Source organism: Alosa sapidissima, chromosome 3, assembly GCF_018492685.1.
Source record: "Alosa sapidissima isolate fAloSap1 chromosome 3, fAloSap1.pri, whole genome shotgun sequence".
NCBI classification, from domain to species: domain Eukaryota; kingdom Metazoa; phylum Chordata; class Actinopteri; order Clupeiformes; family Clupeidae; genus Alosa; species Alosa sapidissima.
Window position 1 is genome coordinate 19,319,742 of NC_055959.1, and position 23,047 is coordinate 19,342,788.

A 23,047-nucleotide genomic window follows, 5' to 3' on the forward strand; every position below is an offset into this window, starting at 1 on the left:
ACACACATACACATAGGGTTGCAAAATTCCGGGAATTTTCGAAGTTGGAAACTTTCCATGGGAATTAATTACTGGGATTTTTTAATATGGCAAGTTAGTCTATAACAGGGAACTTAAAGCTGCAGTTGGCAAGATATTTTTGATCATATTCACTGAAACCGACACTATGCTGTGACTGAACAACATAAATCAGCCGGTTTTAGAAAAAAAAAAACGCATTTCTACCTCCACCTAGAGCCTGTTATTTGTTTTGCAAAAATCCACAGCTCCCGGTTCTTCTGGTCCAATCAGAGCAGGGCTGTGGTCAGATTCCCGCCCTGTGGTCCTTTCCTGATCCCACCCCGACTCTCTCTCTCCCACTCGCTTCCTGTCATTCTCTACTGTCCTATCTCATTAAAGGCATAAAAAAAAAAAAATGAAAAAGGCATCTCATGTGGGAGTAACTGGTGTGAAACTGGGGAAGGTTTGCCAAAAGCCCAGGGCTTGTCGTCACTTTTGTCCTCAAATGGGTGTAGCCTACGTCATTTTGCATTAGTTCTAACGGGAGGATTAATAAACATGCTCACATGAGGGGCAGCCGTGGCCCACTGGTTAGCACTCTGGACTTGTAACCGGAGGGTTGCCGGTGCGAGCCCCGACCAGTGGGCCGGCTGAAGTGCCCTTGAGCAAGGCACCTAACCCCTCACTGCTCCCCGAGCGCCGCCGTTGAAGCAGGCAGCTTACTGCGCCGGGATTAGTGTGTGCTTCACCTCACTGTGCTGTTTGTGTTTCACTAATTCACCGATTGGGTTAAATGCAGAGACCAAATTTCCCTCACGGGATCAAAAAAGTATATATACTTATACTTATACATTTTGCCTGTCTGATTAAGCTTCACAACTTTCTAAATAATCATAATCTATGAGGTTTATGTTGTCATTATTTTTATATATACATTTTATTTGTTTTACCATTTGGGATTACCAATCTGGGATTCTGACTGGACAAAGTGATAGTCAGTCAATGTTTCAAAAAATCGGATTTTGTTGTTGAGTGGCAGTTCAGTGGTTTCAGTGTTGCTAGTTTAGCACGCTTGTAAACCATAGGCAGAGAATGGGATCCCCGCTTGCATGCTAGCTAGCTTTGTAGGTTAAGATAAGCGAAAATATGAACAAACAAATCATCTTGCTTATTATGAAACAAAATGTTAAAGTGTAAGTTCAGTGTAAATTGACCCATAGTCCTGATGTTCAAGCTCATCACATGCAGCCCATAGGAAAAAGAATGAGACAATTTGGGACAACATGGGCCAAGCTATGGACAGGCAACTTAAAGCAGACCCATGGGCCAAGCTATGGACAGGCAACTTAAAGCAGACCCATGGGCCAAGCTATGGACAGGCAACTTAAAGCAGACCCATGGGCCAAGCTATGGACAGGCAACTTAAAGCAGACCCATGGAGCAGTGGGGAATTACTTTCAGTTTCAGTTTTGATGCCCCCATGAGTCTGCTTTAAACTGTCTGTCCATAACTTGGCCTACCTTTCAGATGGGCTGCATGTGGTGAGCTTATACAACAGGGCTATGGGTCAATTTACACTTAACTTACACTTTAAGGTTTGTATATGAAACAGTTTGTATGAAAAAATCCAAAAATTCCCAGTTAATTCCCGTAAATTCCTTTAATTCCATTAAAGTTTCCAATTTGGAATATTTCCAAAATTCCCCAGCTTAAATTCCCTGAGTTTCCTGAAATTGTCCACCCCTTTGCAAACCTAAACACACACAAACACATTTTCGAAATGCTTAGCAGTTTTAATTAGCATTTTTGAAACCTCAAGATTCAAATGACATCAAATACCAACAGGGAGAAAAATATGAAATATCTACAAGGCATTACCCTGTCTAGCAAATGTTGCAATATAATATCAAGCTAATGTGAGGCTAAACATTGTGTTCAAATAAATCAAAATGCACCATGATACACCAAACTCAACTGTGTTTGCCACATACCATAAAGGCTAAAGACCATAAGACAATTATCTGGAAAAGGGAAAAAGGAAACAAACAAACAAAAAATAATCTTTAATTGTGAGGAAGTGAGAAAGCTCAGCTGAGCGGTTCCCAAGTCTGGCAGTATGGGCGCACGTCTGGTGGCAGGTTCACTCCTATGTGGCAGCACTCCTCTGCGATGAGTTGGCGTGTGTGAGCACAAACCCCAGTCTTTCATTTCACCAGGGGCCTGGTTTTGTCATCGTCTCCACACTGGTGAGCTTTGTACTTTTTCACCTCAGCCATGTACTTAGTCCAGGCGTCCCCTTTCCCCTCAAGCTGCAAAAGCAAAGCAAGAAAATAGTGATTTATAATGACAGGCAGGCTTGACTGGCCCAATGGTAAAAAACACTAATGCCATTCAAAGACTCTGGGCTCTAACAATTAGATATACTGGCCCTTATGAGCAGATGTCTAATTCACATAAGACAAATTAATGAAACAACACAGGCTGGTAAAGGGTTTTTTCTACATACCTCTGGGTCCAATTTCTGCTTCTTTGCAACCATGCCGGTCTTTAGGGTCAATTTGGCGCCCCCTCTCCGCTTCCCCACCTGGGTTAGGGGAGAAGACTAAAACCGTTATACGAGCCATTGCAGGAGGAGTGCCACTGATGGAGACTACGTGACAGAGCATCGACAGTGAACAATTGTCTTCAGCCCACCCCAGCAGGGAGACATGCCTGATGTGTCTGCTGCAATGCTAGTTGATCATTAGGAACAGGAGGGGCAGTTACCCTTACAAAGGATTGTAGCTAACACTCTCAGATACTTGGGGGACAACAGGTATGACCCCCCCCCCCATCTTCATCTGGTGCCTTGGCCTAATGTTATATGATTTGGCAGGCCTTTAAAGCCTTTAGTGTATGTACTGGGCTGTATGGTTCGGAGGTATAGCAGCATAAGAAATTGGTAATTTGCTCCTTATATTGTAGACTATACTGAGCTACGTTATCAGACCTGCAAATATGAAAATGTTTTCTCTGGCTAGAGCAACTGCCAAACCCCTTACAAAGCTGGCCACGCTACTCGTCCTCTTTTCCACAGTCGACTGTCCTTGATCAGCAGTACTTTCTTCGGAGGGGCTGGCTTGCTCCGATCCCTTTTTTCTTCGCTCCTCTTCCATCTTCTTCTTGAACATTTCCATAAAGCTACCATCATTGGCGAATGCGTTGGCCCCTGCTCCTTTCCCGGCTCCATGTGCTGGGCTTGCAGGTGACGCGGGGCTGTTGCCGCTGGATTCACTGCTGCTGCCTTGAGGGGTTGCGTTGTTTTCACGCTTATCATCCATATTAATTCGTGTTGTCAAGTTTGTTTTCGACAAATAAACGTCACGTACTAAGGCCAGGCTATGTCAGTGATACACGTTACGCCTAAGGTTACGTTTCTGTCTAGCTTCTAATCAAAACATACCAAAAAGTCATGCAAGTCAGGATTGGCTATCTCGCAAGACCCACCCTGACCCCTGTAACGTTAGCCAACATTCAGCTGACCAGAAAACGGGTCAAAATATATATGTGGCCAGAGTTGTCTGCACCGATAAAGCTACGAAATACTTGAATGTTTGGAATAATCCCAGACAGATTATTCGTTTGGCAAATAAATTATTACGGCGCTAACTTGCTAACACGTTAACGTTAGCAATCTTCGCAGCACACAAAGCGTCCAAGTAGCAAGCTAACTACAGCCTTCACAGCCGAACGTACAAAATCACGACCCACCTAAAATACAAAGAAATACTTCTCTACGTAAGTCGAAATGCAAATTGTATATCACACTCAATCGATTTAAGCATAAATATTAAGAAAGCAAACTGTCAATTGTCGAAGTTCATCCTCTCTCAACACTCCGCCATCTTGGATTTCGTCTGGTCGGCCTTTCTTTCACAATGCCATTTGGAGGCGTTTCTGCCACCTAAAGGTATGGCGGCAGAGTTATCTTGTATCTGACAGCAGGTCGTTTTAGTATCAGCCTAAAATTAGTTCAAACCTCTGGAACAGATGAAATGGACACTACTAGACTAGTGTTTTGGATTGATGTCCCGAGCATGCGGACCCTTTCATCTTAAATTATATTTTGTTTTAGGTTGATAAGTGGACTTTTATATATTATTTCACAGTAACTGAAGGAAGGCATTAGCTGGTACACAGAGTCCACGTTTTATTTGTAGTGCAAAACACAAAAAACAGGCCGACAGTGTCAACTACTTGTGCTAGACTCCTTCATTTGTTCTTACAGAATATGTAGTACTGAAAGACAAAAATAAAAATATACACAGGCACAAACCAAACAATGATACACAAACACCATAAATCCACACCTACATAATGTTCCAGAACAGAAATCAACATAACACATAAACAAGAGATGAGTATACCAATGTATAGGACCTAAACACTGTTGAGAAAATCTACCACATGTGGAATAAAATAATAATAAAAAAAAAAAAAAAAAAAAAAAAAAACACAAAAACACGGTACAACAGCTGTATGCATAAAGTAGTATGGTGTCCAGTCTGACATTCACTGAAGACGTCAAGGTTGTCCTGACAAGAAACAGGCCAATGCACTTGAGATGTAAAGGCCAAGAGGCCAACTGCCAAATCATTAAAGTGCCACTGATTTGATAAAGTAGTTAAAAAGAACTGAAGCAATTGTGGACGTTCAATCATTCTAAAGCTTTAGACTTTGGTAGATATTCTCAAAGGGGCACATCTAATAAAAACTTACTATATAGAAGTAGAAGAAAAGTAAAATAAGAAAGTCTGGAAAAGCCAGCATCTCAAATCTTGGCCCTTTCTGTCTATTGCTTGGTGAGCAGCAGATTATTCAGTTAGATAAAATAAACGGAATATCTTTGTTTTTCTTAAAGAGATTTTTCCCATGTTACAACTTTGACACATGGCATGAATTTCTATTGCTTTGTTCTTTATGAACCATCCATTGTATAGTCTGTGTAAGTCAGACAGTGATGTATACCGTTTTGGGAAAGTACTGAGATGTAGCAATACATATTTATTAACCAGGTTGCCTATTGATAGCCTATAGCCCTCTCTACAAGACTATATTAACTAAAGATTTAACAACAAACATTTGTTCACCAAAAGTGCAGAGTTTCAAAAGAGATTTGAAGACTCCGAGGTACATGTCTGGGAGGAAAGTGTGCTCAAATGTCTTCAGAGGCACTCAAACGAGCCATTCTAAGTTTTAAAAAAGTGCTAATTTCTGCTATCCTGGTGCTAAAGCTAAAGGATTCCAGTCCATAATGACAAACAAACCAAACAAATAACAAAAAGAAAAGGATCATAAATCAAAAATCACAAATCAGCTATTTCTATGCAATTCACTGAAGGTGACTACTCAAAGGAAAAGCCTAAATAAAAAAGAAACCACACAAGGAACAAGAAGACTTAATTTAAGGAACAGAAACAACCTCTTTTACCCACGCACCCACAAAGTTCATTGGTTTGTCATGGACTAGTGTTCATATAAAGTGATTCATTGTGGACATTGAGAAAGTGTGCAAATGAGAGATGGGACCAACTGACTTACATTAGTGTCAAACTAAACCCTGTTACCAAGACCCTGAAGCCGAGTGTATCCGCCCCTGGACAAGTCTTCTACTCAGAGACACTGTGCTTATGATAAATATGTAATTAAAATGAGATCACGATTAAAAACGATTAAAAAAAAAAGAATAAAAGCATTTTAGGGCATCTTGCTCACACCAAAGAAAAGAAAAGATTCTTTCTTTGTCTGCTCCCTGGGCTAACCCTTCATAAAGATGCAGACCTGCCTCTCAATCAAATCCACTGCCAAAAACTTCAGTGGACACTGTAGTGTCTTATAATTGCAGCCCGAGGTTAAAAACACATATAAAAAAAAAAAAATTAAAAAAAAAAAAAAAAGAAAAAGAAATCACTACCAGCAGTTGCCAGCAGGGGGTAGCAGCAGTCTTTCAGAGCCTCAGAGAGGCCAAAGGGAGGAGCAGCCAGCCAGGGCTGGTCATCGATGCACTGGAGGACGAGTGGAGAGGAAACCTTGAGTCCACAGTCTCACCCATTCCACTCTTTCATCCTCCCTATTTATGTCCGCCCTTTTCACTTCTTCACAGTGAGGATTCTCGTAAGGTGGAGTCGGCATGGGTTGGGCTTTATCTGGGCTGCAGGCGGTTGGCGAGCCCTCTCCGCGCCTGCGTGCTCTGCCTCTGCTGGGCCAGGAAGGACTGGGCCTGGCCTGGAGGTCCACTGCGCTCCCCGGCCACCTTCTGGTGGAGGGCCATACCCTACAGGAGAGCGAGCGAGAGAGAGAGCACAGCATTAGTTAATCAGCAAGCTCTTTATCAAGCAGTTACAGCAGATCAGGACCAGGTCACAAAGCAACATCTTGGAAAGAGAAAAGGCAACAGAATGAGGAGAGGGGGACAGATGGGCACTCACCATGTTGTACCATGCGCTGATGATGAGTTTCTCCTCCTGATCATGTCTGGATTTGGATCGCTCATAATCATGCTGCAAACACACACAGGGAAGAAAAAAAAAAAAAAAAAAAAAAACACAGCTCAGCTCGTCTCAGAGTAATGTTGACACTAAAACACCTCAAGAGCCTCAAGAAAACCTCAGTTTCCTAAACACCAGTGGTGGGATTGGAGAGTCATTTTGCAACAAATAACTGACGCCATGCTGCTCATGACAAACGAATACAGTACAATCCAAGGTAGCAGAGATGAGAGGTAAGTAGCAGAGGAAGAATAAACAGCTTTACACACAAAAGATCACTCACCTCCAGGTGCTGGATCTTGCGATCCTTTTCAGTCAGCTGGTTCTTCAAGGCCTGTAGCTCAGGAGGTACAGTGTAAGGCTTCTGCTTGGGATCCAGAGTCTTTATCACCTGCAGACACACACATAGTGAGGCAGGCAGGCAGGCAGGCAGGCAGGCAGGCAGACACACACACACACACAGTTTGTGTAATGCTGGGAAGGTAAGGTGTGAGTAAGGGAGCTCCTCCTACTGTGCGGGCCTTCTCCACGTAGCGTTTGTACCGCTCCTCCATCATCTTCATGTCCTCCTCCTTCTTCTTCAGGATCTCCTGCAACTCATCGATCTTCTTCGCCACTGAGAGTGTGCGTGAGAGAGAGGGGAAGAGAAAGAGATTACTGCTATGCACACAAAACAATGCCAGGCAGTAGGTTGAGAGTCAGGGCAGCTTACTGTTGCTGTCCACACTAGGCTCCAGGTCATCGATGACCTCCCGCTTCTTCTGCAGATCAGAATGGGCTTCATGGAGTTTCTCCCTGGAAGCACATACACAACATTCACCCAGAGATCACGACGGATTGACAAATTGATGAAGTGCCACTTCAAACAGTTTCTGAACCAATTGTGCACATCCACAAACAGGGGTGTAGTGGTAAAAAAAAGAGGTGGGTAAACTATAAATTCTGTAATCAGGCGGACCATGACATGGTTACCGGTAAGGCAGACCACGGTATACCGTTGTGTATCCTGACCACATCGCTATAGGCTACCATTTGATGGTACCAAGGGTATCACTGGGTGTTCCCTCAGGCCACACAATCACTATTTAATTCCTACATTAATCCAAGTTCATTGTTAACTCCAGAAGAAATAAATATGGTTAAAGTCTGTAAAGTTTATTAAATCACAATAAAGAGAACAAAAATGTCAGGATGTAGGTCAGAATGGCGCTTCAGAAATCAGTGTATATATATTCAAGTCTGAAACGCTGAAGGAAAGATGTAAGAAGATACTAACTAATAAAAGTAGGGATGTTGTGTAAAATCTGTAAACAAAATCTGAATCTGGGGCTGTATTGACGAAGCATTTTATCTTACCGTTTGGAGTACTCCTTAATCACACTAATAGTTTATAAAACGGTGGCATGTTTCTTTAAGTAGACACACTCCACAACCACAGACTTAAGAGCTCCTTTCGTTTCTTGGTAAGAAGGACATTAGAGTAACCTGTTTGTACCTGTTAGTTATCAAGAAATGCCACACACACACACACACACACACACCTCAACTAAAGTGTGATTCTTTGTGCATTTGACGGGTGTGTGTGAAGGACTGCAGTTTGTAAGTGGGTCTGGCCAAAAACCTCAGTCAGAGGGAAGGGGTACAAAGTAATGGGGAAAAAAAAAAAAAAAAAAAAAAAAAAAAAAAAAAAAAAAATTCAAGCAACACTACAGTCTTAAAATGAATGTGTTGTCCCTATCTGGAAAGAGATGTGTTAAGAAATTTCAACACCTTCGTTATAAGAGTGTACATGCTTATGCTTATGGTTCTTAGCAGACACTTTTGTCAAAAGTGACTTACAATGACGTCAATAAACATTACACTATAACATGAAGCCTTATCAAAAGAAAGAATAATGGCAATAGCCTTAAACATATACAAACCACAACACAGTGCCAAAACTGCTAGTAACTGGTTTGCTTACCATGGTATTACTGTGCTTGACTGGCCAGACAACTAGTCTGACCTGAACCTTACAGAGAATATATGGTTTATTGTCAAGAGGAAAATGAGAGACACCAAACCCAGCAATACAGATGACCTTAAGGCCACTATCAAAGCTACCTGGGCTTCCATAAGACCTCAGCAGTGCCACAGGCTGATTGCCTCCATACCACGCCACATTGATGCAGTAATTTGTGCAAAAGTAGCCCGACTAAGTATTGAGTGTATAAAATAACTATTTTAGATTAGGCAAATTAGTCAGATTATTTAATTTCTTTCCAAAGGGCAACAATTCTGGATTATAACCTCTTTATTCTAATATTTTGAGATACTAATTTTTGGTTTTCATGAGCTGTAAGGCATAAGCATCAAGATTAAAACAAAAAATAGCTTTAAATATTTCACTTAATATCTAATGAATCTGGAATATATGAAAGGTTCACTTTTTTAAATAAATAAGTACTTTTCCATGATATTCAAATTTTTTGAGACCAACCTGTATGGCAATAGCTAGAACTTACTTACTATACCTATACTTTAACACAGTAACTATACTATATAATTATACTTAAATATACAGTAATGCATACAATATAACTTTGAACTCTTTTTTTTCCCAGGCCATAAGCTATAGCCCTTTAATCAATTACGGTACTCTAAAGGAGTTGTAAGTCTAATGCCAATGTTTGAACTAACCTAAATGATGGTGCACTTTGTGCTCTGTGAATTTTTAGTGTCATGTGGTTCTTTCATTATGTACTGAAGGTGAATCGATATAGTATGTGGGGACTGCATTTCAGGGGTGTCTGGTGGACCTTAAGCAGCAGAACATTTGTCTGGCATGCTGATGGTTGTACTTTGTGGATGTGCACAATTGGTTCAGAAACTGTTTGAAGTTGTACTCTCAACATTTTAATCTAGGTCAATTGTATGATATTGTATACTGGGGCCGCATTTGAGGGGTGTCTGGCAGGCCCTTTGCAGCAAATAATTTGTCTGGCATGGTGATTTTCGGGTTCGGTGGGATGTGCTTTTTCATTTCAAGGTGGTTTCATGTGGTACCTCCTTCGTTTGATCTAGGCCATATCTGAGGGGCCCTTTTTTGGTGTCTGCCGGGCCCTTCGCAGCGGATATGTCTGGCAGGGGCCATTCAGTACTCTGTGCGACCTGCCTGTTCATATCAGATTGGTTTGAGATGGTACTTTTGAATGTTTGATCGAACACATTTTTTCAGCCCTCTTTGAGGCCCTCAGGGGCAGTGGGGCTCTGGCAGACATCCATATCTGCATATGAGAGGTCATCCCCCTGGACGCCCCTGTGCTCAAATGTTGGTACTCTTTTCGTTTGATCAAAAGGCTCTGGGCTGCCGGGCTATTTAAAGAAAAGTTAACTCTTAACAAAGAAAAAAAAAACAACAACTCACAAGTGCTCTTCCAGCTTCTTCTTGAGTAGCGAGGACTACACAGAGACAGAGAGTGAAAGAGTGTCAGTCTATTTCTGGAATGACATGGCAGTCTACTATGCAAGCAGTCACGTATAAAAACACACAAACACAATCAAAATCAAAAAGCAGAGCTTGTGAGGGCGGGCGGACCGTACTTACGATGGCCTGAGTTGGAGACACGGCCGGGGAGGGAGGAGAGAGAGGCGAAATAGACAGACAGACAGACAGAGACAGACAGACAGACAGAGAGAGAGAAGGAGAGACAGGTAGACATAAAGGCAGACAGGAAGCAGTTAATTCAGATTCTCCACAGCAAACAGGTTATGGTTCCCACAAAGACACAATATCACATCAGAAAACACATTCCCAGGTAGGAAATTGGTGAGAATGAGAGATTTCTTGAATTTGTTAATTTGTAGTTAATTGGTTTCCAAACGACTGAAAAAACATCAGTGTCCACATATGTTAATTGAACAAAGACCTTCATTCACAAAGGGGAAACTGTCGGATCAACACAACGTTTAAGTTAACAATCTTCTGAGATGGTTGAATCAAGTGTGGTTGAAGTCAAAGTTGAAACAAATGGTCTTATCGTGATTTCAAACTGATTTGAATGAACAAAGCATTCAGGAGGGCAAAGGTCAGGTGTGTGTGTGTGTGTGTGTGTGTGTACACGACTCTCACATCTTCGGTCTTGCTGCCCTGCTCATGCAGCGCCTTCTGCAACTCCTCCACCTGACAGCACAGCTCACTGATCTGCTGCTGGTTTAGCCTGGGGGACAAGAGGAAGGACATATATACACACACACACACACACACACACACACACACACACACACACACACACACACACACAAAGATAAGAGTTCCATTAGACACATATCGCAACAGATGAGAGAGGAGTAAGGTGAGGATATAATCCATCCGACAGGCTTCAAAGCACTGAGGAGGTTCAAAAGGAGAGTCCCTCTCCCTCCTAACACACTGACACGTCTGAGAGCTCCTCTGTGGGCTCCCTGCTGTGGTGCTGAGGAGACCCCTCGTCAAGCTGGGCTGGACTCAGTCACGCCACAGTTCACTGAAGGGTCAGCACACGGCAGCAAGCAGCAGGTTAGTTATGCTGTCCTCAAGACTAATGAGGAGAGGAGCTCTTTGATTGTTTATGGCTAAAGGTGTGACTGAAATATGGATTCATGAGAGTGAATGTACATTTTGTTTGACTTTATTTTGAGTAAGTAGGGTAAGCCATCCTTCAGCTGGGACGTCAGGGGAAATGGAGAGAAACGGAGAATTGAGCCTCCGTCTGCTGCTGCTTACTGGACTCCACTTGCCTCCCACACAAAGATGTTCATCAAACACGTGTCAACAGAGGCTCTCTGCCCACTCTTTCTCCCCCCCAACCAACCCCCACAGACACACACAGCAATGATGATGCTGAACACAATCTGGGCCTGTCTATTTTTGTATGCCTCACACACACACACGTCACACTTGTGTGCTATGTGATGTACGACTCATGCACTCTAGTAAGCCCACCATTTCTCACCACTACAGCTCCAGACTCACAGCCACACACACACACACACACACACACACACGCGGCAAGTCTTTGTGATTAATCGATAACCTGTTGAATTATTAGCCTACTATTCTTGGTAATCAATTAAGTGGTTGAGTATTTTTAAAAAATAAGCTTCTTAAACTTGTTCAAACTGGTTTACTTACTGCTCTGTGACACTACACTGAATATCTTTGGAATTGTAGGATGTCATCTAGGGCTTTTGGAGACACTTATTGACATTTACCACCATTTTCTTCGGACCAAAGCACAAACCGCCAGATTAATCGATTGTAAAAAAAATAATTGTTAGTTGTGCTCCTAGCTGTGATAGAAACAAAACGAAAATGTTCATGAGACAGACAGACACACACCTGTTCTGGGTCTCCAGTGTGTTGTTGGAGCGCTGTGACTCCTCCAGCTGCCCCTGCACCTCAGTGAGCCTCTGTCTGAAGCTCTCCTCCTGGACACACAGCATCTTGTTCTCATTCTGCAGCCGCACCACTGTCTCCCTGCATCCAAAAGAAAAAGAGTTAACCCGAGGAAGAAGAAAAAAAAAAACCCGGAAGAGAACAGAACCGAAGATGAAGTTAAATTATGACAGAAAGAAAAAAAGAAAAAAAAAAACATAGCACAACCAAGCAAGTTGTTGGACAAAATCCACCATCTTGATACCAACCATTTGACACATCACTAAGAACTTCCCACTCCCATCTGACCAACTGTGTTTCTGAGACACCCCTCCCATTACAGCTGGTCAGGGGGAGGGTAAAAATACACCACTGCCCCCCCCATAGTTATTAACCAATGAGCTCTAATAGCCTCTGCAGATGGCTGGGAGGATGGTTTGCATTTATGAAGAGATTTTCACGCCTGCTGGAGGCTTAAGAAAAACCCCGGCCCAAAGCCAGCGAAGCATGCTGCGCACTCACTTAAATTCGGTGGGCATGATCTCGGCCGCCAAGTTTGCCACAGGGCTGCTGTCTGCAGGGTGGAGAGGAGATACAGACAGACACGGGACAGTCAGTACATCTGTCCCTCAACATGGGTGTGGTGGAAACACATTTAGACGTATATGTGAGGAATGTGAATCTAGCCAAAAATAAAACACGTGAATAAATAACTTAGTCCAGTTGTAGATGATATCCAATGACATGGTTAGTTAAAACAGCCTACTCCGACACATCCTGCTCTTGCTGCTATTGTCTAGCATGACGCTCTTACCTGCTTGGCTAAGGCACTTCTGCTGCACCTGTGCACACCTGAGCTCGTCATTGGTCTCCCGCAGGGTGTCCCTCTCCGAGATCAGACGCTAGGATGAGGCCACAGGGAAGAGCAGAGTCAACACACCACAATTTCATGACCATATTTGCAGCTCATCAGCAACAATTCTGATATAGTGGATCTAGATGTTATAGCTAAAAGTGGTCCACAATCTAGAGAGGCTTTTCCATTCAAACACCTGGGTGGGTCTTCTCAACACCTGTGAATGATGTTAATCGATGGCAAATGTGTAAAATGTTACATACCTCTTTCTCCTTGGACAGGGAGTCGTACTTGTCGTGGAGGTTATTGTACTCAAATTGCCATTTCTCTGCCTTCACAGCCTCTGCTGAATGCTTGGTGTGGAGCTCGTGGACCTGCCCAAAGAGCACATTCCTTAACGGTTTCATTTCAAACTAAATCACAACATTTCTGAATATACATGGACTGGCCACTCGATCTGTTACTAAGTATAAGTATACTCTTTTGATCCCGTGAGGGAAATTTGGTCTCTGCATTTATCCCAATCCGTTAATTAGTGAAACACACTCAGTCCACAGTGAACACACAGTGAGGTGAAGCACACACTAATCCCGGCGCAGTGAGCTGCCTGCAACAACAGCGGCACTCGGCGATCAGTGAGGGGTTAGGTGCCTTGCTCAAGGGCACTTCAGCCGTGGCCTACTGGTCGGGGTTCGAACCGGCAACCCTCCGGTTACAAGTCCGAAGCGCTAACCAGTAGGCCGCGGCTGCCCCATCCTACTACCACAGCCCTTCACCCATCCCTGGAGACATTACGGGTGCAAGTGTGCGCCTACCCACCTGTCTCTTGTAGATGTCCAGCTGGCTGCGGATGGCATTGGCCCGGCGTAGCTCTTCCTCCAGCTCGCAGGTGCGCTGCATGTAGACGGTGTTGCGCTCCTCCAGCAGACGCACCTGCCGCCGCAGGTCACCCAGGTCCTCCAGCTTACGCTTGTACGTGTCCACCAGCGCCTCCAGACGGCTCACGCGGTCCGATGAGTGCCTGGAGGTCAACGGGGATTAAGACCATCACTAACTGGGTTTTTATTCAAACTCATTCACAATATTCCAAGCACATTCATGAAAATTCGGCTAAATAAATTGTGGGTCCGTGCGTGTTTCTATCTACTGTGTTATGCTAATGAAAAATGAACAATCTCCAAATCAGAGTTGTGAATAGCTGCGGGACCAAAAAGTGAGGTCATCCGGCAACGTTTACAGAAACATTATTATAAAATTGCTCCAAATGTGTATTTATGCAAATAAACTCCTTTCCATCAACCTGGGTTGTATTATATCTAATGCAAATTGAGAGTTAATACATCCTCTTTTAGCATTTTCTTCAAATGGTAAAAATGGGCATTCAAATGTTTGATGGAAACCCATTACTTCCCACTTAAATACAACTGAGCCATCAGCATCTCTGCAGCATATGACTACAGGTTTGAGGTAACATTAGGGCAATAATTATTACATTACAGAGAGACATGGCTGTGTTGGGGGCGGGGGTCTCACCTGAGGATGTCCATCTCGTCTTTTAGCGTCTGGGCCTCCTGGGCGAGGCTGGTGAGGTCCTCGTTGCGGTGCTGCAGCTCCACGACCTCCCGTTCCAGGATGTCCGCCCGCACGCGCATGTCATCCCGGCTGTTCTCAAGCCTGTTAGAGAAGGAGGTCACGTTTCAAAATTCAAATGCTCTGTACTGGAAGGAGCTCTGTGGGTATGAGGGCTGAACACACTAACTGAGACACAGCTGAAAGCAGCCCTGACCTGTAGTTCTCCTCCTGCAGCTGCTCCATCTGGCTCTGGAGCAGAAGCAGCTTCTTGTTGGTGATGGTGTTGGAGGAGTCCTGGGGGTCACCGCGTCTCAGTCGCTCCCTTAGGGACTGGGCTTCGGCCTGCAAGGCTGACCGCTCCTCCTGGACCACGGCCAGCTGCGTCAGAGAGAGACAGAGACAGAGACAAAGAGAGAATAATATTAAATTGTTAAAATGAAGACAGGAAGTGGCTATAAAGTATCAGATTAAGACACATATTCCAAGTCACATATTCCATCATACGAGCCTTGAGCCTTGATGCTTTGCTTGACATGCTCTGAGAAGGTTGGGATGCTTTGAGAAGGTTGAGAAGGATGACAAACTCAGATGAATAACACAAATGGAGTTAGGCGCGCGCATTAAACAGCAACACATAACAAGGAGCCGGTTACTCCGGGGTTGGTGCAATTACACAGAATCTTTCATCACAAGGTGACATGGTAATCATGCATTCAGGCAATGCGTCCCAGTCCCATCCTCTAAGACCCTGCAGCTATGGCTGGGTGTTCTAGCTGAGCTGATCAATGTGGACATACAAGCGTCCGACCAAGCGGTCGGCCGTCAGGGACTAGAAGGAATGGATTAGGATGCTTTGGGTGTTCTGGGCAAACAAGCACATTCATTGGAAGTTAAACTGACCTCCCCTAGACGATGTTACAAAAATGAATTGTAGTTCAGTGCGTGCTCACCAGATGCGATGTGCAGATGAGAATGGCTTAGTGGGGTGCAATATGAGTACAGTCAGTCAGGCTGAGCAGCAGGCAGTTTTAATTGCTTTTATAAGGCCACAGTCACATACTTACCTGAACAATTCCCAACTCCCATTGTGAATGCACCAAAACCCTACGCTGAGCTTCATGTAGAGGGGACAAACAACCTTCTTTAGGATCACACCAGTAGTACAAGTGGACAGAAGACAGGACACACAAACATTACAACATCATCCAGACTGCTCTTCCTGTTCAGTGAGGTGCCCGTTTGGGTGGGTCTCTGCGCAAAAGCAGCATCCAGTCAGACCAGTTACGGTGCAGCCACAGCCAAGCTGAGCAGCAGCAGGATTCCAGCCCACAGCCACAGGTGGTGCACAAACACACACACACAAACACACTGAGCATGCTCCAGCTCCCATGCCACATTGACACTACAAACAACAACACTCTACAAGCCCTGCAGCTTCCAGCTAAGGACCCCGCTCCCCCTCCCCAAATCCCCAACTCTAGCCGCTCACCTGGCGCTCGAGGTCTCCACAGCGCCTGGACACGTTTTCCTGCTCGTCCACCTCCTCGCTAAGGAAATAATACTTCCTAGACTGAGGAAGAAAAAGAACAAAAAAATATTGAAATGCGAGTTGTTTAAAAAAGGTGAAAGACAAAGAGCAAGAGTGAGACACACACATGGAGGGCAGAATGGAGAGGAAACGGCATGGGAGAAGAGGAAACGGCATGGAAGAAGAAAAAAAGCATTAAGTGTGTAGGGGGAGCTTTTTGGGATGAATAGGAAACATTATATGGAGGCAAAGAAGCACAATAAGACAGGAGGAGGTGGGGTGGTCTTTACCTGGTAGTCAAAGTCACCGAAGGTTTCCGGACTTCCTGGTTCCACCGGCTCTTTGGTGAGGAGCTGAGTAAAGTGCACACACATCCCAAGATCAGGGGGAAATTAACTCAAACTTAACAGACAGATCCCGGGAAACAGATCACATGATGCATCCCAGTCTTTTTATAGCTGGCAAGAGGACAATGAGTGACTTATTCAAGCAGCCTGCAGTCATTTAAGTGAGCTCCTTTTATTATGACTGGCGGCTTTACTGATCAAGACATTAATCCAATTCCTCTAAAGGACAAGTTAGAGAGAAAATAATACCCTCCAGATTAAACAGTCAGCCGTAAAGTGTTACCATGGCTAGGCATTTTTCTGGTCTTTCAAACTTAAAAAATATTTTGGCAAAGGAATAGTTTGGGTAAAACATTAAGACACAAAGTGTATAAAGATCTTACCTCCTGAATGGCCGTCATGACAACATGCTGGACGGACTCTTCTAGCGTCATAATTTGCTGTATGTGTTCTATGGAACGTGAGGAGTGAAGTAGTGTGTGAGAGAAAGAATGATATAAAAACACATAAAACCTTTTAGTATGGGACAACATCTAAAAGAACCATACTAGTATATTATGTTCATGTTTCATGTCACCCAACCTTTTTTTCCAGAAGTGGTTAAATTGATACTTGCCAAGAAATTGGCCGGCCTTCTCGCCCAAGTCTTTCCAATTCATTAAGCACCATCTCATGTGATTTTCATTCTTTTCTATTAATCCATGTCCATTCTCAACCACAAAATCATGAGATGGTCATGTGATCACTCATGTGATCTCAATGTAAAATGTTTCTCCCTTCTCACCTTGCTTCTTCTCGCAGCTCACAGCACATCCCAGCACAAGCTGCACCAGTCGACCCATCTCAGTGCCGTCTCCCATCTCTCCGATCAGGTTCACGTCGGGCAGGTGCTCATCGGTGACTTGTTGGCCAAGAACCTGAAAGAGTGGATGGAGAGAAAGATGGAGATAAAGATGGACACTCGCACATGGGAATCAGAGTAATATCAACATCAACATCAACATCCAACTATCAACATCAAAAACAAAATCCCACTTACATCATGGTAATACTCTAGCATGCTCTGTAGAATCTTCTTCAGGTTGCTGACCTGTGGAACACACAGAAACCATAGTGAGATGCTCAGGTGGGTTCCTTTTTTAGAAAAATAAATGTCCTTATATCTGTAGGCATATCTATAAGCAACCTAATAAAACATGTTCAAACTGAGAAGATTACACTAAATATTACCATACCTTCAAGCGCCAGTTGGCCCCACTCTCCTCTTTGATCCTGCCCAGCCATGTCTCGTTGAACCAGGAGGGGTCTCTGACAATTTCACAAATCAAAAGAAAAGTTCTGGTGAAGTTTTCAAAAGTTACACTCAATTCATAGTGTCAAAGCAAGCTTGAATCAGGTGTCATTGTGTTCCATATTTTCTTTTTGTGGAACAGAACTCAGAGGCCCAGAGGCTCTCCAGCTTTAAGATAACAAAACAAATGCACTGATACAAAACCACAGTGACAGTGCTTGTGAACAGCTGTGTGTGTGCATAAATCAGCCACATTAATGGAAGCACACCACCCCTCTGAGCACGTCTATTTCATGATCCCTTGCTGAAATTCCCACCCACACATGAACAGTCCACAAACCTGGCTTCACAATCTCACAGTCACACATAAAGTAAACCAGAATATATTACATTACACATCAACAAATCACACCAATGGCACCAGAATCTAAACTAGGGGTGTGGACACTCTTTACATGGCATGTGTAATGTTTAATGTCAATGAAACAAAAGTGAGTTTGTAAAGTCTAAAGCTACAAAGCTGCCCAAAACCACCAGGAAGGAGGAAGAGAACCTGGCAAGCTCATTAACATGAGTCAAAATGACATGACACCTGTAAACTGGTTTACACGTACATCTTGTGTAGGACGTGGGCAATGGCCACTCCACTGGTGAGGTCATGTTTGCTTGTGCAGGAGGGCACCTGATACGTCTGCAACTGCAAGGGAAAGTAACATGTTACCAGACAGATTTACTAGGAACTTTTTAGAGCACAATCGGGTCTGGATAAGGTTCTCCCTCGTACCCTATACCCATGTTACACATTATATTGTTTAATGTACAAGCATGGCATTATGTTGGGGGAAAGCACACTGCTATTAGCGCGAGACTTCCACGAAAAGCTAACTTTGACTTTGGCTCCTAATATTGTGAAGGAGTTGGCTCTCATGCATCGATTCGTTGGCCTGTTATGTTAGGCAAACAAACGCAGAGATCAGAGAGCATGCTAGCTGCCTGCTACCTGTTGTCCACCGATACTAAGCAGCTAAGTTAATGTTAAACAATTTTGACAAAGGGTGCTGTAGAATCTGTTAACGTTAAAGTTTCTAGGGTGAAATGTTATCTTACAATTATTCAACAGATACTCGACTTCTAACCGTCCACGGGTTATCTAAATATAAACACTGGAATACAAAAAATAGCTTTTAAGGGCTTTGATCTGTTACATAAGATGTTTAGCAGGAAACTTTAAACAGGTCCACGCAGGCACTGAGATAACACAGTCGGTGACGAAGTCCCTATGTGGCTAGCCAAGTTGGTCAGCCGAAAAGTTGGCTACAGCTAACAACATTGTTTAGCTAGCAATTTAACATTGTTGTGTCTAATATAGACGACCTTCAGCACGAACACAGTGCAACAAAAATCAATAAACACTTGTTTAATGTTGCATGGCTTGGTAACTGTTGGTTAACGTTACGAACAACTGAATGCAAGATGCTAACAGCTAGTCTCGTACGCATTCTTATACAAGAAGGCACCTGCTGGATGTGGTAAGCTTTTGCCTCGGTTTATTAATTAACCTTAAGCAACACAGTGAAAAAATATAAAAGCTTACCCAGTTGAGTAACGAATCGCATAGCTCTCCTTTGTCCAGACTCATTCTGGGTCGTCCAGAGACGATTACTTGTTATAAAGCTAGAGCTGGATTTACGGCGTTCAGGGAGCAGAAGAGTTTGTTTTTGTTGCTTGCTAGCTAATGTTACCTCCACGCAAGCAAGCCCACCCTGGCCCTCTGCTTAGTAGCTACCATTCGGTATCGCTCAAATTCCCTGTTAAATCCTAGTAGGCTTCCGTACAATGTTGTCACGGTAACAGAACTACTTGCGACGGAAGTGACGGCACACGTTTTACAGCAAGGCACAGACTACGAAGTTTAGAGGTAGATTCTAGTTCAATAAAATGTGAAACTCTGAATTCAGCCGGACCTTGCCGTCTGAGAAAAGGTCATATCTGTTGTATTAATCTTTGTCGTGCACACTGATGTTTTGGATTGATCTTGGCCCCAAATCGATGACATTTAGGTCCCACGCACCTTCCCAGCCTGACGTTAGCCAGAGTGCTGCTTTAATGTTAACGTTAGATAGCTAGTTTTTGCAACAGATCATTGTGAGTATAAATTTGCACGTATTCTTCTTAGTTTTTGAACAGTCACCTAACCATTATGGAAATTCTTAGTTTACTATGTTCATTATGTAATGTTAATGTCATAACAGCTTGTTAAGTCTTCTGACCGTTTGCATTGGAGGTGGTTGTGAGAATTTGAAAAAACGTTAGCAGCTACCAGGCAAGTGGTTTTGTTGCTTACGAGTTTGTCTCGTCAGCATGTTTCTGTACTAATACACAACGACGATAATTCAGTGGCATAAACTCTGCTTCCGTTCCGCCTTTCCTTTTGATACCAAGTGTATGAACTCCTATGGCTCAGCTGTGGCCAGACATACAGACTGTTTTACCTGTCAGCGAAACAGAGTTTAATCTCAACTTTAGTGAGAAAATTGAGTTAAGTCTTGTGGACATTTTGAAGCAAGCCAAGCACCAGTTGTACAACAAAAAGGCAACACAGTCTTGGATTGACAAGGCTCAGATCGTTCTTGACTTCTCTTGGGAGAAGCTGAACACTGGCACCTGGCGTGATGTGGACAAGGAATGGAGGCGTGTCTATTCTTATGGCTGCCTCTTCAAAGTGACTGCTCTGTGTTGTGGAGAACTCAGTCAGTGGAAAATCCATGAGGCAATTAAAACGTGTGACATGGGACTACTCATGGGAGCCTCCATCCTGGATGATGTACTCCAAAAGCTTGTGAGGGTGCTGCAGAACAAAGCAAAAGCCTGGCAGAGCAGACATGCAGATCAAAGTGAAGAGCCAGATAAAAAGGTTTATGCACTGTTCCTTGTATGGGTTATAGAATGCGTTGTTCTGTAGATTGTGTTGTTGGGTATGTGTATGTGAGAAATGATTTGTGAATCTTTATTGCTGATGCCCTTGGTGGCATACAATGACACCAGTAAACACATTCTCCAGTCTCCAGTCTTGAAGAATGCAATATATTGAGTTAAAAAAAGTTAATCATTTACTCTCTTCCCCATTCAGAAAATCAGGAAAGAATGTGACTCTACACCTGTGATCAAGCCAGCCAAAGCAGTGCCCAGGATTCACTGTCCATCCTTGGAGCATTTTAGGACAGAATTCCTTGACACCCAGAGGCCTGTAATATTGGAGGGTATTATTGATCACTGGCCTGCTTTTAAGGAGCACCTATGGAGGTATTGACCACAACCAGGGCCCTTGGAATTGTCCTGACTTAGATAACCCCCCGCATTTCAGCCCACTTGACTATACCTACCTGTTCTGTTAATGTTTAGTCTGCATGTACGCTGTGCAGTCGTATACCACTATTGTATCATGTTTACGTATGCATAGTTGTCAATGCTGGACTCACACATACAGATATTTTCCATTCTGTTTGGTCAGGTTTGTCCAGAGTCACTTTTAATACTTGACCTGCTTTTGTGCTATCTGTTGATGAAGCATAGACTATCTACGAACCGTGGCGGGGTGTCGAACAGTACCAGTGGAAGTAGGCTCCAGGTACACTGATGAGGCCTGGTCGCAGACTCTAATAACTGTCAGTGAATTCATAGACCGCTACATTGTTGGAGAGGTAGGTTCCTCAGTTTGTGAGTATTCTAACTTGCTTTCAGCAATTAAGAGTTTTATGAATACACTGTAAGTTACAATGATTAGTTTCTTTTGCTTTTGTTCACAGGGAAGTACTGGTAAAGGTTACCTTGCACAGCATCAGCTCTTTGATCAGGTTAGGACTTGCCTGATAACGTTTCCTTTATTGTGAACCAATTATGTGCTTTGGAATATAAAACTAGATTACTTTGTCATATTAAGTTCATTTTAATTTGCGGGTTTGAATTGTGTATTGCAAAGTAAAGAGTACATTTATAGACAATTCATATAGAACAGTCTTCTCATATTTGTGAGGTGAGCTACACTGATTCAACGAATGTCAGTGTAATGTATTAGGAATATTTCTCCATGTGTGTAAAATGTTTTGTCATTATCTCAAGGACTTTGGTAATCAGGGGAAGTACAAATCACAGAGAACATATTGACCTATATCCTCATCTTGCAAAACATATCTGATTACCATATGATATAACTGTGTTGGATTTCAGATCCCTGAGCTGAAAGAAGACATTTGTATCCCTGACTACTGTTGTCTTGGTGAGGGAGAGGAAGATGATATCAGCATAAATGCTTGGTTTGGACCCAGAGGAACCGTCTCCCCACTCCACCAGGACCCCCAGCAGAACTTCCTGGCCCAGGTGTCTGTAGCTCAGAGGAGCACTACTAGATCTTTGGAAGATGTGTGTGTGTTTAAGTTTGTGTGCGCAGGTGTTCTCATAGTTCTTTGTAGTTCTCATAGTCTTGTCCTCTTTCCCAGGTGGTGGGCAGGAAGTACATTCGTCTGTACTCTCCACAGGAGACAGTGAAACTCTATCCCCATCAGTCCCAGCTCCTCAATAACACCAGCCAGGTCTGTTAGCTCGTGTCCAACTGCAACTGCCACCCCTACCTGCATTATTGTCAGATGCATTCATTTCTTTGCATTTTGCTGTGCATAGAGTTCTACAGTATAAGCTGATAATATGTAAGATGAAATAAATCAATAAATATAGTGAGATAACATTAAAGCATCAGTGATAGTGGATATCTAGTGAACCATGACTGTGTGCGTTGCAGGTGGACGTGGAGAGCCCAGACATTGCCCGTTTTCCTGATTTCCTGAAAGCGTCCTATGAGGAGTGTGTCCTTCAGCCTGGTGAGGTCCTGTTCATCCCAGTCAAGCACTGGCACTATGTACGCTCGTTGGAACTGAGCTTTTCTGTCAGCTTCTGGTGGTCATGACACAAGACATTGCCCCAAGACACGAGGCTCCAACACTGATATAATGCCCGTTGTTTTTCAAAACCATGATTTGAAAGAAATATTTATAATATTTATAAAACAAAAACAAAGTAAACATTTACAACATTTACATCAATTCAGGGAGTAATAAAGTGCTTATGCTATTCACACATGCTGAGAATGCTGGACTGTCCAACTACCCACAGATTTCGAATGGCAGTAACTTGGTTAACCACTAGGTGGTGCAGTGGCTCTTGTATGTGACAGATGGAGAAGGCTAAGATTTGACTTTTTACCAAAACTGAAATAAAAGTAATGAACTGAAATAAAGTTATAAGATCCTATAAACATTAATCAAATTTATTTATGCTACAAGTGTCATCATGTAGGTTGTCGGGTTGCATACATCAAACTCTTTCCAACAAAAAATGTATTGAACTGTTAAACTGTAAATCAGCTTCAAAGTAATATAAACCTAGCTGAAGATAATGAGTTCTGTTCAAACACAGGATCTGTGAGTTCAAACAGTGCATTGTAATGTCAGTATGCATCATCAAAAGCCTGTGACGGA

At 43.2% G+C, this 23,047-nt stretch overlaps 3 protein-coding genes across 4 annotated transcripts; 1 reads left to right on the forward strand and 2 right to left on the reverse strand.

The window, feature by feature from the left end:
- Window positions 1-1,772: 1,772 nt before the first annotated feature.
- Window positions 1,773-3,913, reverse strand: trir (telomerase RNA component interacting RNase). Its single transcript, XM_042084797.1, has 3 exons — window positions 3,042-3,913; window positions 2,507-2,584; window positions 1,773-2,309 (listed from the first exon to the last, which is right to left on the reverse strand). The coding sequence occupies exons 1-3, from the start codon at window positions 3,318-3,320 to the stop codon at window positions 2,205-2,207; spliced, it is 462 nt and encodes a 153-aa protein (XP_041940731.1). The 5' UTR covers window positions 3,321-3,913; the 3' UTR covers window positions 1,773-2,204.
- Window positions 3,914-4,169: 256 nt separating this feature from the next.
- LOC121704514 (protein Hook homolog 2-like) lies at window positions 4,170-19,292 on the reverse strand. 2 transcript variants are annotated; one of them, XM_042084793.1, is made up of 23 exons: window positions 19,111-19,292; window positions 18,131-18,213; window positions 17,461-17,533; window positions 17,265-17,315; window positions 17,010-17,142; window positions 16,609-16,676; window positions 16,169-16,231; window positions 15,840-15,920; window positions 14,565-14,728; window positions 14,312-14,452; window positions 13,598-13,799; window positions 13,042-13,152; window positions 12,737-12,824; window positions 12,445-12,496; window positions 11,887-12,024; window positions 10,639-10,726; window positions 10,114-10,119; window positions 9,934-9,968; window positions 7,240-7,322; window positions 7,040-7,143; window positions 6,811-6,918; window positions 6,468-6,539; window positions 4,170-6,313 (listed from the first exon to the last, which is right to left on the reverse strand). In XM_042084793.1, the coding sequence occupies exons 1-23, from the start codon at window positions 19,153-19,155 to the stop codon at window positions 6,182-6,184; spliced, it is 2,121 nt and encodes a 706-aa protein (XP_041940727.1). In that variant the 5' UTR covers window positions 19,156-19,292; the 3' UTR covers window positions 4,170-6,181. The 2 variants fall into 2 exon arrangements, with proteins under 2 accessions (XP_041940727.1, XP_041940728.1); XM_042084794.1 differs by lacking the exon at window positions 10,114-10,119.
- Window positions 19,293-19,401: 109 nt separating this feature from the next.
- Window positions 19,402-22,830, forward strand: kdm8 (lysine (K)-specific demethylase 8). Its single transcript, XM_042084796.1, has 7 exons — window positions 19,402-20,430; window positions 20,647-20,819; window positions 21,085-21,217; window positions 21,323-21,370; window positions 21,744-21,893; window positions 22,013-22,105; window positions 22,312-22,830. The coding sequence occupies exons 1-7, from the start codon at window positions 19,972-19,974 to the stop codon at window positions 22,474-22,476; spliced, it is 1,221 nt and encodes a 406-aa protein (XP_041940730.1). The 5' UTR covers window positions 19,402-19,971; the 3' UTR covers window positions 22,477-22,830.
- The last annotated feature ends 217 nt before the right edge of the window (window positions 22,831-23,047 follow it).